Source organism: Diplotaxodon limnothrissa, linkage group LG3 (assembly GCF_057381915.1).
Source record: "Diplotaxodon limnothrissa isolate DT_005_m linkage group LG3, D_limnothrissa_male_GT1.1, whole genome shotgun sequence".
Classification (NCBI taxonomy): Eukaryota; Metazoa; Chordata; class Actinopteri; order Cichliformes; family Cichlidae; genus Diplotaxodon; species Diplotaxodon limnothrissa.
The window spans coordinates 33,059,321-33,072,654 of record NC_140598.1 but is presented as its reverse complement, the minus strand read 5'-3'; the positions used below and the strand labels follow the sequence as shown (position 1 = coordinate 33,072,654).

The following is a 13,334-nucleotide window of genomic DNA, read 5'->3' as shown; positions in this document are numbered from 1 at the left end:
CATAAATATAAAACAAAATTGGTTATCAGAAACTATTTAATAAAACAGAATAAGGATACAATGGATAGCAACTTGTAACCATTCAGACAGCATTTTCACTTACACAAATAAAATTTAGTAAGTTGCATAAAGCAATGACTGCACAGCAAGGGTAAAGTAATAGTTTTATTGCCTAATCATGGAGTTTGTGAGGTAAATAACAGATGACCAAACAGGAGTGCATTGTCTGGATAATGAATGGAGGTAACAGGAGAATTTCTCAGGTGCATTGATAAGGCACAGAATTAGTAATACTGTCTACTCCCATCATCCTTTGAAAAAAGCACAGTCCACCTCTTCAATGTAATAACACAAGCTAGCTTTTGCTTGTGGGGTCTATTCTCTTGCCTGACAAAGCAGATGCTGTAAGGCAGTTCCACTGCCAAAAGTGGGAGTGTACTGTGGGTGTGTTTAGGGAGATGTCACAGTAACATCCACTAATACCTTGACTCAAAGTTTCCCAGCAGAACACAGACTGCATCATTAACGTTAGTAGTTTAACTATATTTAAATATTAACTATATTTAACTATATTAACTATATTTAACTATATTTAAATTCACCAAAAGGCTTTTCCCCCCCATTGTTTTTAATCAAAAATGCCCCTGGATTGAACTGTAAAACAGCATCAGAGTTATTCTTCATGTTATCTCATCTATTCAAATGACATACCACCGAAAAATATGGAAAAGACTAGCCCACAAACTACTCACATTGCTGATCCAAATATAAACTGAAACGATAGCTAAACTTTGCAGATGAAACAAAATAATGGTTATTTAAGTAACAAGATTACAATGTGCTTCCTTGTTTTCTGTCAGCCCCATATTTAATTAAACCTTTCTACATGATTGTGATCATTTACATCCTCTAACTCCTCCAGTGGCTCCTCCAAAATGATCTGATTCTGTTCAATGTCCTCAAATTGGGTCAGTAGTTCTTTCTGGACTGTCGGGATCGTCTTGTATCCTTCAGCTGGTTCTGGGACTATGTCTATAGGCTGGAGCTTAATATGTGGGATGCCTGCAGGAGGTAAAGGTGCTTTGGCTCTTCTGTTTAGAGTCTTGTCCATGTCTTCCATGTGAGTTCGAAGGATGTGATAGTCGGGATGATCAATTTCAAATGGCAGCACAGACTGGCAAGACCCGCGACAGGCTCATAGCTTCATGTCAATGTCCACCTGGCAACAAAAACAAGTTGAATAAGCAGTTATTCAAGCAACAAACACCATAAAGAACAAAAAACAAAGTAAGAAAAAGTATTACAAAAAATATAAATGTATCAGGTTGAACATAACTTGTCTGAAATGTGTTTCTTTGCAATAGAGGACAATAACGCCATTTATGAAATGGCATTCCATAAATACTAACTACACTGAGTTGTTTAACGTGTCAAATATAAAATAAAATGTTTTAGGGCATTAATTTAAAACATTGCAGCAATCAGTGTCAGAAGAATAAGGTAATCAACAAGTCTTAAATGTAAATACAGTCAAACAATTGCACAATCGACCAATCAATAGTATTTGTTTATGTCTTACCTCTGTTCGATATAGCTCCTCTGTCTGTTTCTGCAGTTTGCTAATCAGTTTTTTTATCTGTTGGGACAGACTGCTTGATCGTTTCTGTAGCGTTGTGAAATTTCTGCCCAATTCTTCTGCTTGTTCCACGAATTTCAGCTTAAACACTAGAGATGAAATTCTGCATTAGTAACTCAGCATTACTTTAGTAAGTATTTACGAATTATTTTATCCACAACCACAAATCCAAACATCCCCAAAGAGTCTTAACTGTATCTGTTGATGATGACTCGCCGGTTAAAGTTGTATATGTGAGTCATTGTAGTCATGGACTTCTCTGTTGCATCTTCATACATCTCTGCTGTTTTACACACCTCCCGCAGTTTTCTTTCCACTTTGTTTTCCATCTGTGAGATCAAACCTTGGAGTCTGCAGCCAGACGGGCATTTAGAAAACTTTGGAGAAGGACAAGAGAACAGGTCAGGTTGGCAGTGCATCATAGTAACAGGTCATTCTGAGTTATCATGCATCATAACAACAAAAAAACCCCATCTTATTTACACTTTGCGTTTTAGATTTTTCAGAGTAATGCTAGTAAAGTGGTAGCACGGTGCTGGGTTGAAATAATTCAAATAATTAGACAACTGCTAATTAAGCCATGTTGTAGGACTGTCCTTCATAACAATCAATTGTTATCAGTGGTGCCAGAGTATTCATGAATTATACTGATAACACTTAGTTCACGAGTAACTATTTATTTTAAGACAGATTACAAAGAAAAAATTGAAACGTTAAAGAAATCTTTCCAAATTCTTTACCAACTTTGAAATTTAGTCTACATCTTGCCAGCTGTTGGATGTGTGTCAGTGCATGGGTTACAGATAAAATAAACTGGAATTGATTGAAACAATTTCATTATTGACATTTTTCTCAAATTAACTGGCTTAATGGTTAATGTGGTTATGTCCTTTTTTGGGAAGAAGAGGGGGTGTTTTGTTTTTATTCTAGGATGTGTAACTGTAATGATAACCCCACTGATCTCAAACAGGGAAGGATATCAGAACAGATGTAGTTACTGCTTAAACAGCTTAAACCTTTTGACTGATGTATTTTAGATTGCGATCCCTGACAAATAAAAGCAAGATAAAAAGTACTTTAGGTGTGCTAGTTTAAGTTTTCAAGCAATTGTGTAATAATACGTAAGTCGACTGAAAATGTTTAAATTCTACCAGTTATCAAGAGCAAATCCTGGATTCAATTCAAAGTTTTTGTAGATGTCATCTGTGCGCTTTGCACTTCAGCTAAAGGTGGCTGCTTGTGTAAGGTGATTTTCTGCCTATTGGTTTATGAGACTGAGCAAGTCAATAAATGCTGGTTTGCTGGTTTTCTAACATAGTGACCTCTTTCAGTATGGCTGATCACCTTTGGCTAAAGCTGACGTGTGGTGGTCAAGAGTACTGGACACCAAAACCCAAGTGCCCTCTTCCTCTCAAAGAGAGCACTTAAGTTGGTTTCCCTCATGTTTTCTGTGAATTTCTTTTAATTTAAGCTCAAGAAACTCAAATTATTTTCACATCCTGATATTACAATGGTTTAAACTAGCAAATGATTTTCTTTATAGTACTCATCAATAGAGTTGTATTTATGTGCTTGTATGCTTCTTACCCAGTCATCATCTAAACACAGCGGGGTCTCTAGTTTTGCTTCACATTGCTGCTTCCTGTACATCTGGGTTGCACTGGGGGACGGTCGGCCATCTTCATTCTGCTGTTTGAACCTGATACACACTGCAGAGAGGGAAAAAAAAGTCCACCTTCAACTGTGCTCTAATTCAAATAGGACAGTACAAACGAAATGTGATTTGCGTGCACTTTCTTGTGTTTATTTTGTGTCACTGATGGAACTTGTGGACTGTACAAAGATCAGTAACTTCGGGGTTGTTATTTAACATTTCCACATGAAAAACAAGCACAAAATCAATAATAGTTATGAAACTGTGAGGTGAAAATGGGCTCTATGGATAAAAAGCATAAAAGATAACTTTCCAATGTCCTTATCACCAGGCCAGAGATAAAAACAATGACCATAAAAACTTATTACATAAAAAACACAAGGATGTTACAGTTAAAATGTAATCTTTATGTAGATCCTGTTGTTATGTTGCATACTAATCTGCGCTAGACCACATTGGTGCTTTTATTTTTAATGCCCTCTATGGGTTATATACAGTATCACAGGTATTGCTAGTCACAGTTGGTATTTAAATAGTTGATTCTTATAGAGAGCTTTTCTACTCTCTTGGAGCACTCAAAGCATATTTTCATTTAAATCAATTCAAATAAATTGTATCCTAAGAGTGCCTTGGTAACTTTTACAGTTGTATGTCTCATTTAATTGTTATTTATAGGCAAATAAACTGAATGTGCCATTTTTATACTGAAATTTGAGCTTTCACACTGAACAAAAACTAATTAACTGACATTGAAGAACCATTTTTTTTTTTTTTTGTTCATGTTCGTAAGTAAAATAACTGCTATCTGGCATCTTAATCATAATCTAAAGATGCGCTTTATTATATGGTAAAAAATACATTTTAATAAATAATAAAATGCATTTTAAAAATGATGGATAATAATAGTTATATTTTAGCATTAGAAATATAATTTTGATTAGAGTTTGCACACACTGATGGATTAACCATTAAAGATTCTCGTTATTATAAATACTTTTAATTTAGGACAGCTTTACCTTACAATGTGAAGTGCCTTGAGGCAACTGCTGTGTTATTTGGTGTTATATATATATTATATATAAATAAAACTGAACTGAATTGAATTTAACAAAAAAAATACATTAAGTGACAGCCTAATAAATGTATTAGGTCATCTATATGTGAGATTTTTTGTTATTTCTTTTAAATGAAAACAACGACTTTGTTCCTTTAGAAATCTGAGGACTCTTAACTCAGTATTTTGAAGCACAGATCAAAGAATGTGATACTGTTATAAGTTTCAGGGTTTAAAACAAAGGGATACTCAGATCTCCTTTATAGAATGACTTGTGCATAACATTTTAATGCCTTCTGAATACTTTTTCTTATTTTCGGTAATAATACTTAATCACTATCTTGTTTTCATGTTTTCACATTCATGTTTTTTAATCTTGTAATCTTTATGTAGTTCCTGTTGTTTTGATGCCTAAATTCAGCAATGCACATATAAATTTTTAAAGTTTTGAATTATTATTACCATTAGTAGTAGTAGTATTTCTTGCACTATATCATATTGTGTAAGAACTTTTTGTCACCAGTTCCTTGTGTACACACATTCGACAATACTTGCTTTGGCTACTTCTTGCGCGGAGTTCAATTTGCATGTTATGTGTGCTAACACGTCATCATCAACCCAGCAACTCTAAGAAGGAAGGAAGACAACATAACAATAAATACAATTCATCAAACACAGAATGACTTAGCATGGTTAACTGCTTTACTTTTCAGCGGCAATCTTTGACACTACAAACTAGATATACCCATTCAGAATATTTTAACATATATTTTGTATTACTCACATTATGAAATAATATATCCTTATATTGCGCTTTATTTTTAAAATATTAATAGCAAAGTGAGTGCCAGTTATACATACAGTCTATAAGACCATATAAATACTCCTAATACCCAGTTATTTTACATGTGGTTTATTACTCTGCAACCATGTGGTTTAATATTTTGATAGATTTTGTACATATTTTCTATCTTTAAGTTTCAATTCAAGTCAATAAGATTAAATTCAAGTTATTTATTTAGCGGGAAATGAGAACACAAACCACAGTGAGTAAAGTGAAGACTGAGTCTTTATTGATTGAGCAGAGTTCAGTGGTTGAGAAACACGAAAAACATTGGGTCACTGCAAGAACATTGGACTGGTAGTGCTAACAAAAGAATCAATACTGTTTACACAGCATGCTCACAAACAGAAAGTACTTATTGCACAGATAGATTGATTCTACCTTTGGTTTTTGTCCTCTGGTTGTTATCTATTCACCTGTTTTTTCAAGTTAAAAAGCAGTTGGTCGGATAAACATCCGAACAGTTTTCAGGCTGTAATTTGCTGGTTTGTATGTCACCCACACAACTCCATTCTCGGTTCCATGTGGGATGTTTGTTTTGGGGTCATATGTGCCTTTATAATAAATACCGTTTAAATTAGCTGACTGGCAGTTGTTGTACCACCACCCACCCCCATAAATCTCTGCACAATTATGCTCCGATCTATCGTTATCTTTGTCGAAGGTGCTGAATTTCATTCCGTTGTGGGATAAATCAGATGCTTTTGGCATTAATAGAGCATCCCCAGCATCCCCGCTGTATGTGGAGACATGCAGCGGGTACCCCTCCGCCTCTGATCCTACCCGTATAGTGTACTCTGCACTGGCTACAGCACCTTCCCAGTCCTCTAGTTCAACTTTCAGCATAGTCTCACTTTCATTACTTAGCAAGTGGAGGTTATGGTTGCCTAACCAAAACTCGCCTTTGCCCTGAGTGTCCACTGATCCAAACCCATTGCGGTATTCAACCCAGCTGTGGTTGAAGCTGAGTGCACCACTCTCTCGCTGCTGGACTAACAACCACCCTCCCATAATACCCTCCTGCTGGCAGTAAACATCCACTACTGCCTCAGAGTCGGTGCCGCCAGGTTTGATCTTAAACAGGCCATTTGTTTCCCCATTCAGATGGTTCTGGTAGATTTCAACGCAATCTGTAAACAGAGAGGGGCATACCGCAAACCGCGAGTTAGCGTGGACTGGCTAAAATGGACACTTCATCGACAAAAGCTAAACTTGCTGGCAGTCGATTCTTCGTCTCCTGATCTCTATGTTAAACACTCTTTTGTGGCAAATAAGTCTGTGGCTAGCAGGACGGATGTGGGTGGTGATATTTGCAGGATTTTTGGAGAGTTTGGTTAATCGCTAATCAGGAATTTGTTGATTGGTAAACTATCAATGAGAAATATGTTTTTATCAAATGTATTATATGGGAAATCTTAAAATATTTAAACTCCAGAAACAAACAACAAAAAATGCTGTATTCACTTATCATTTTGGTACATAGGGCTAGCTAGCAAGCTATCTGATGCTAATGCATGCTATCTAGCTAATCATTTTCTTCTTGGCTTTGTATATTTTACTCCAGGTCAGTTTCAGTACCTTTTCCTACATAATCCGCCTGGCGTTCGATTCGTGATGTGACCTTCACACTCCTGGCGTGAAAATCAGGAACATCATCTTCTGTATTGTCAGTCAGAAACGCGCCAAGGTCGAGCCCGACATCAGAGTCGAATGGATCGCTAAACCCAGTTTTGGTATTTCCAGAGATGCTGCCCTTAGTGCTGCTGAGATGTACGGTCTTGGTGGAGCCAGTAGAAGAGGATGAAGATGTATGGCTGAGAGAGGGGAACAAGGAGCTTATCCCACCCTTGGTGAAGTCTCCTGTCACCTGGCATCCGGGTCCTCCTTCTATCACCTCCTCTGTCCTTTCCACTGGCCCATCGCTTGTATGAACCACAGTTGTTCGGGTTCTCTTGGTGCAGGTGATGGTTTTGGTGGACACATGACTTGTACTGGGTTGGCCGAGGCTATGCGACCCTCCACCCAAACCAAACGTGTCCGCGTCGCCACGACCACTAATCTCAGTGATTGATCTAGATGATGTGGAAGAGGTGGACGATGAAGATGAGGAGGATGAGGATGTAGACGAAGAGAAGGAAGTACCTGGGACCTTGGAAACAGTTGCTGGGGATGAGCTAGAGCCTTCCTCTTCCAGGACCAAATGGACAGTCCTCACCTAGAAAAAGAAAAGAGAAAAAAACTCTTAAGGAATATTGGTTCAGTGAAAGTACTTTTTTATACAAATATAGAGCAATATTAACAGAATTTGATGAAATGATAGATCCTGCTCAAGAGGGAGAATGGTTTCCAACTTCCGGAAGGTCAGTAACTCAATAGCTGCTTCTTGCTTGAGAAGTCCCTGACATTTTTTTCATGGTGCCATAACAATTCCCAATAAATGTTTGTGTAACATAAAAGCCTAAAGTTTCCAAACATACAGTACAGTTAACCAAATAAGAACCACAAACCAAAAGGAATCAAATTTTAGGGTATTTAAAATTAAATTGAATTGAACTAAATGCTGTCAAACGTTTTAAAAAGACTAAACTGTCAATAACAAATGTCAGTTGATATCAAAATTTGATATGTCTGCTTCCTCTGGGTCTTAGAACTCCACTAGTGGGCAATCCAAGGGGACAAAAAGTGCTCCAAATTAGCATAAAACAATCAAACACTAGCTCACTGGTGCAAGATGTAAACAATGGGAAGCATTTACTTAAGATTTTCATCAATCACTGCATTACCGCTTAGAGTTAAGATTAACATTTTAGCCACATGGTAAAGATGCATAGTTTTAGAAATGAGGCGCTTAGCTTTCAGGAGAATGTCAACTAAAGGCAATTTTGGCCTTATCTCTCTCCTATTGTAAGATTTCCATTTGAAGTACATGAAAACGCCATAATAATAGTTATTTTTGAATATACCTCTAAACCTGAAAAGTTACCAGCAACGTAATGCTTGTTAAGAGATGAAATCTAAATGTGACGGCTCTCTTACATCAGGGAACTTGTCTGCAGTCTGCTGTCCTGCTGCTCCTTCAACGGCCCCGGATTTGAAGTTGCTATCCACAACCATATCCCTTAGCGGCCTGCTCTTCATCACGTACAGCGTCCCCACAGTCTCGACATTCTGGGGTGCCTGGGAGTCTAACTGCTGGACCTGGAAAGACAGACAGAAAGAGAAGTTCACAACCTAATGTTGGGAAAAATTCAATTGTCAGAAGAATGACAAACACAAATCTTACACAAAAATATCTTTTTATTAATTCTGAAAAAATTGAATATAAAAATGGTCACAACTAAATATTTTGACTTTTTAACAAATATAACTTTTTCTGTATCTTTGAATTTATTACCTTTCAAAAAACAGCCAATAAAAACTTTCTTTTTGGTTGTTTTATTTCCAATGTTATCTTAAAATAGTGTATTTCTCACTATTTATTCTCATGTTTTGGCTTGGTGGGATGAGCAGGTGACCAAATCCTGTATGATTAGAGTGGCCGACCCGAGTTTGAGTCCGACCCGCAACCCTTTAAACTTTAAACCACTTTTAACAGATGTAAAGTAATAACTTTATTTTGGTGACAAAAGTAATGGCAAACTGCAAATGGGTGAAAACTGTGAAGACTCATTGACAGTTATAGCAAATTATTTAAGTTCTTCATGTCAAGGGTGGCACAAGTTATTAAGTTTTGGGGGCAATTACAGTTCTGCATAGAGCCATGTAGGTTTGGGTAGCTTTTAAAAATACTTCTTTTTCCATTTAAAAATAGGAAAAAGAAGTTTTTTCCAAGGTTATCTCTAGTGGTCAATAAAATGGGACAGATATGCAAAAACCTAAGAAATTGTGAGAGGTGAAATTACTTGGACTTAAAATGTATTTAAAACAGCAGATTACTCGAGATAGCTGGTGTTTCACTGTATGCAAACCCCACAATTAGTTATTTATTGACTCACTCTGCTGATTGGCAATTTAATGAGCTTGTTTTTAATTTATTCACCCTTAACTGGGTGGATAGATGTGGTCGCTTGAATTCTCACCTGTTTATTCAAGGTGACATAGCTTTCCGTGTCCACTTGGTACTCAGAGTAGCCTCCACAGGATCCTTTGCAGGAACGAAGCTTAATATCAATATCCACCTGAAAGAGGAGATCAAGTTTTTAAAAAAAATGTGAAACCCAAGAGTAAAAAAAAATTGTAAAAGTAACTTGTAAAAAAAGTGGTAGTTTTAAATATATGTGAACAAATTCACTCTGCCATTGTAACATATCTTTACAATAAAAAACAATATTTTACTGCTTCTCACTGTTACACAGGTGCCATAAAAAGATTTTACTTTAGTTAATCGGACCTTTTGATTAATTAATATTCAGAGTTTTGTCAGAAGTTGAGCTACATTCGCAGTACAAATCTGAATATATCCATGTGTAGATATTTATTATACTGATTTATGTTGATTTATTGTGTCCTGCCTTCTTTCCCTCACCCCCAACTGGTCACGGCAGATGGATGTCCCTCCCTGAACTTGGTTCTGCTGTTTCTTCCTGTTAAAAGGGAGTTCTTCCTTCCTACTGTCGCCAAGGGCTTGCTTTAAGGGTTCAACGGATTGTTGGAGTTTTCTCTGTATTATTCTAAGGTCTTTACCTTACAGCATAAAGCAACTAGAGGTGACTGTTGTTGTGATTTGGCGCTGGCTAAGTGCTTTTTAAAATGTTCTTATTTTCTTTCTTCTAGACTTCTGAAACCTGTGGCTTCACTACTGTTGGTTACAGGCATTTCAATATTTTTGCATAGTCAACTATCCTCAGTACTTTAAATTCTTTCTTCTCTAGTGCATTTGTAAATACTTTTAAGGATGTTCTTGTCATGTTTTTTATGCAAACATGTATTTTTGACTGTGCTGGCTTGGTATACCTCCAGTCTCTGCATCTCTGTGACCTGGTCTTTGACCTGATCCCTCAGGGCTGCCAGGACAGTCATCTGTTTGTCGATTTTAATCTTCATGTCTGTGATCCTCTGACGAAGAGTCTGAGCCAATTCAAGGTAGTTGTTGTCGCCACCTAGTAGAAGAAAACAGGAAACGTTTAGTTTAATAAATGGATGGATTGATTCTTACTTTTGTTTAAATGCATTTTGTCAGCTGTCCGGAGATGGGAGGGTTCTGCTGGATATAAATAATTGAGATAATATTGGGAATAAAACCACATGATGGCTTCCACAAACTGGTGCGCACTCCCATGTCCCATTTCTTTCCGCTAAAAATCTTTTAAATATGACTGTGTACACCTTTAAAGCTGCTTGTTAGGGTTGCACTTTTGATCAGTTTATGCAGATATTTATTTAACTGTGAAACAACTTCCAGGTGTCCTATAACCACCTAGACTGGGTTCCTGTAACCATTAAACTCTTGACTGGGAAACAGAAGAAGTGCACAAAGCCACACTAACCAGCATCAGTGGTTAGCTTTTCTTTCAAGTAGGTGTAGGTCTGTTTCGACACCGTATCAGCGGAGCGATGTTTGGCCTTGTTTTGATCCAGCAGGCTGCGGATTTTCTCGATCTTCTTCAGCATATTGTGATCGTATTTCTCCATCAGACCCTGGATCCTGCAGCCTGATGGACATTTAGGGCCCTAATGGATGACCAAAGAGAAGACATAATTATTCCTTATTTCTGTGTCACATGAAAATCAGAGTCATTTAAATATAGAACAACAGGTTATTCTAATAATTGGCAGTACAACCAGAGGCACAAAAGCTCCAGTCTGGCCCGGATTGTACATTCTGTAGTGTATTTTCACAAGTTTAACCATTTTTCCTACCCATAAAGACCTCCCTCATGGTCATTCACAATATAACATTTATTATAGATTTCTGTCATTTTAAGCATTAATTATTGCAATCGGCTCGTGCTGACAGATTTCCTTCCCTTATTATAGCAGCATCTCTTTACCATATATAAACACTAAGACATAATTTTGAAATCTTATCGATTAAGTACATAGTTAGACTTTTGCACTGACAGAAACTGGAATTTCACCAGTCCAGCTTTCTTGTAAACATTGAATCTTAAAATTGCACACATTAATTGAGGTCAATAAGAACTTTGCCTAGCTTGAGCTCTGAGAGACAACAGAGAATCTGCATACCCATTCAACGTCTGTGCAGAAAGGCCATTCCTTCTCAGTGGCACATTTTTCACTTCTGGTGCCCTGCTCCACTGGACGAGCTCCCCTGGGATCAACCTGGGCCTAGACGAAGACAAGAAAGTCAACATTGTTTTAGTTAGGGCAGAAAACATAGCTATTGTCTCTGGTTGTTCTTGGTGTACAATGGATTTTTGAGGGGTGACTATGCACATATAGTTGCAAGCAAAGAGTCTTTGTGACAGAGCAGCTATTTTAGTCCATTTGGTCTACAACAAGGACTTTTACAATGAAACCCTACTTAAACAAAACCCTGGTTAAAGGCTTGGTGATACATTCTGAACTTCTTTGATAAAACTAACTAAAAATCTTAAAAACAGATGCTGCACATCAGACATGTACATTATAACACGTATAACCAATTTCAATTGAACTGCTCAAATTAGGAGGTGTTTCTTTGGAATAATATTACTGACTAAAAATATTTAAATTGTTTGCTTCTTACCCACAAATAAAGATTTTATTAATAATTTTTATAAAGTAAAATCCACAATTACAATAATTATATAAGCAGAAATACTTTTCAAATTTATTTATTGCAAATTTATTTTGAAATGTACTCAATTTTATACTGTTATTAGTACATAATAATTTTTCTTATCATCCTCCTAGGACCCTGGGGTGGCTGTGGCTCAGGTGGTAGAGCAGATCAACTACTGATTGGAAGGTTGGTGGTTTGATTCCTGGCTGCCCCAGTCTGCATGCCAAATATCCTTGGGCAAGATACTAACCCCAAGTTGCCCTCCGATGCGTTCATCGGAGTGTGAATGTGTGTAAATGCTTATTAGTTGCACTTGAGTTTAGAAGCGCTTGTATGAATGGGTGAATGAGGCATGTTGTATACAGCGCTTTGAGTACTCTGGGAGAGTAGAAAAGCGCCATATAAGAATCAGTCCATTTACCTGACGTCCACATATGTGGACATCACATTTTGGGTTATTTAGACCAAAATACTCAATTTTGCTCTACATGGGCCTGATATTCACTTACGAGGACATTAAACTGCTACTGTTCTGTCGAAATATTAAATGAATATCCTCATATGTGGCTATAATTTTTTTAAGAGAAAAAAATCAGGTAAAAAAAAAATAATCAGGTAATTCTTTGTTTTTACATTCATCTGGCCCCAATATGCTCAAATATCAAAGAGAAATTAAAAATGCATGCCGTGGAAAAGTTTGGGTCTTAGGAGGTTAAATGTTGCATACGAAAATTTTAGGTCAGTGGTAGTTAATCAGTCTGCAGTATTTAAATAACTGGCTTTAAATAATATATATAAAAACTGTAAGTATAAATGAAGCTCTGTTTTGTTAGGTCTGCTAAGTTACACATCCTTTATTTGAATTCTTAAAACAGCTAAAGATAGTGACTGTTTCTTTGATTGATCAGTATTCAGCATTCTGCTCAAGCCGACGTCCACAACTGCTAAATCTTTTGTTACTATATTCATATAAATCAATAATAATAATAATAATAATTACCAGAAATATATCTAATAAACTTAGGTAGTAAAATAAAAGAGTAAATAATGGATAAGACAGTGTGCTCGACATCTTTATAAATAGAACAGCCAAATTCTATGTTCATGTATTCATATCAGTAAATAATAAACATATGTGTGATCAGTAAATACATAATTATTCTTGTTATTTATTAAACAACACATAGTATACAGTAAAATGACAAAGAAAAAAATTTCAGGGCCACATCTTTGTAAAATTATTTAAAAACATCAGAGAAACTCACCAGTGTTGAGGACACACATATCAGACACAAAAGGAAACAGAGTCGCTCCATCGTTCCTGTTTCTGTGCGAAGAGTTGTTCCTGAATGATTTTCTAACGCTGCTCTCTGATCATTTGAAGCCTTCAGGTTCAGTTTCACAAACCGGTGAGTCATCAGC

At 36.6% G+C, this 13,334-nt stretch overlaps 2 protein-coding genes across 2 annotated transcripts; both read right to left on the bottom strand.

Moving 5' to 3' along the window:
- Positions 1-143: 143 nt before the first annotated feature.
- Positions 144-3,684, bottom strand: LOC146635440 (fibrinogen alpha chain). Its single transcript, XM_085350557.1, has 4 exons — positions 3,224-3,684; positions 1,830-2,013; positions 1,580-1,725; positions 144-1,219 (listed from the first exon to the last, which is right to left on the bottom strand). Exons 1-4 carry the CDS (start codon positions 3,284-3,286, stop codon positions 1,196-1,198), a joined length of 417 nt encoding a protein of 138 aa, XP_085206683.1. The 5' UTR covers positions 3,287-3,684; the 3' UTR covers positions 144-1,195.
- Positions 3,685-5,395: 1,711 nt separating this feature from the next.
- fga (fibrinogen alpha chain) lies at positions 5,396-13,334 on the bottom strand. The gene is made up of 8 exons (XM_085347110.1): positions 13,178-13,334; positions 11,375-11,476; positions 10,675-10,858; positions 10,142-10,287; positions 9,268-9,366; positions 8,225-8,386; positions 6,767-7,403; positions 5,396-6,318 (listed from the first exon to the last, which is right to left on the bottom strand). Exons 1-8 carry the CDS (start codon positions 13,328-13,330, stop codon positions 5,618-5,620), a joined length of 2,184 nt encoding a protein of 727 aa, XP_085203236.1. The 5' UTR covers positions 13,331-13,334; the 3' UTR covers positions 5,396-5,617.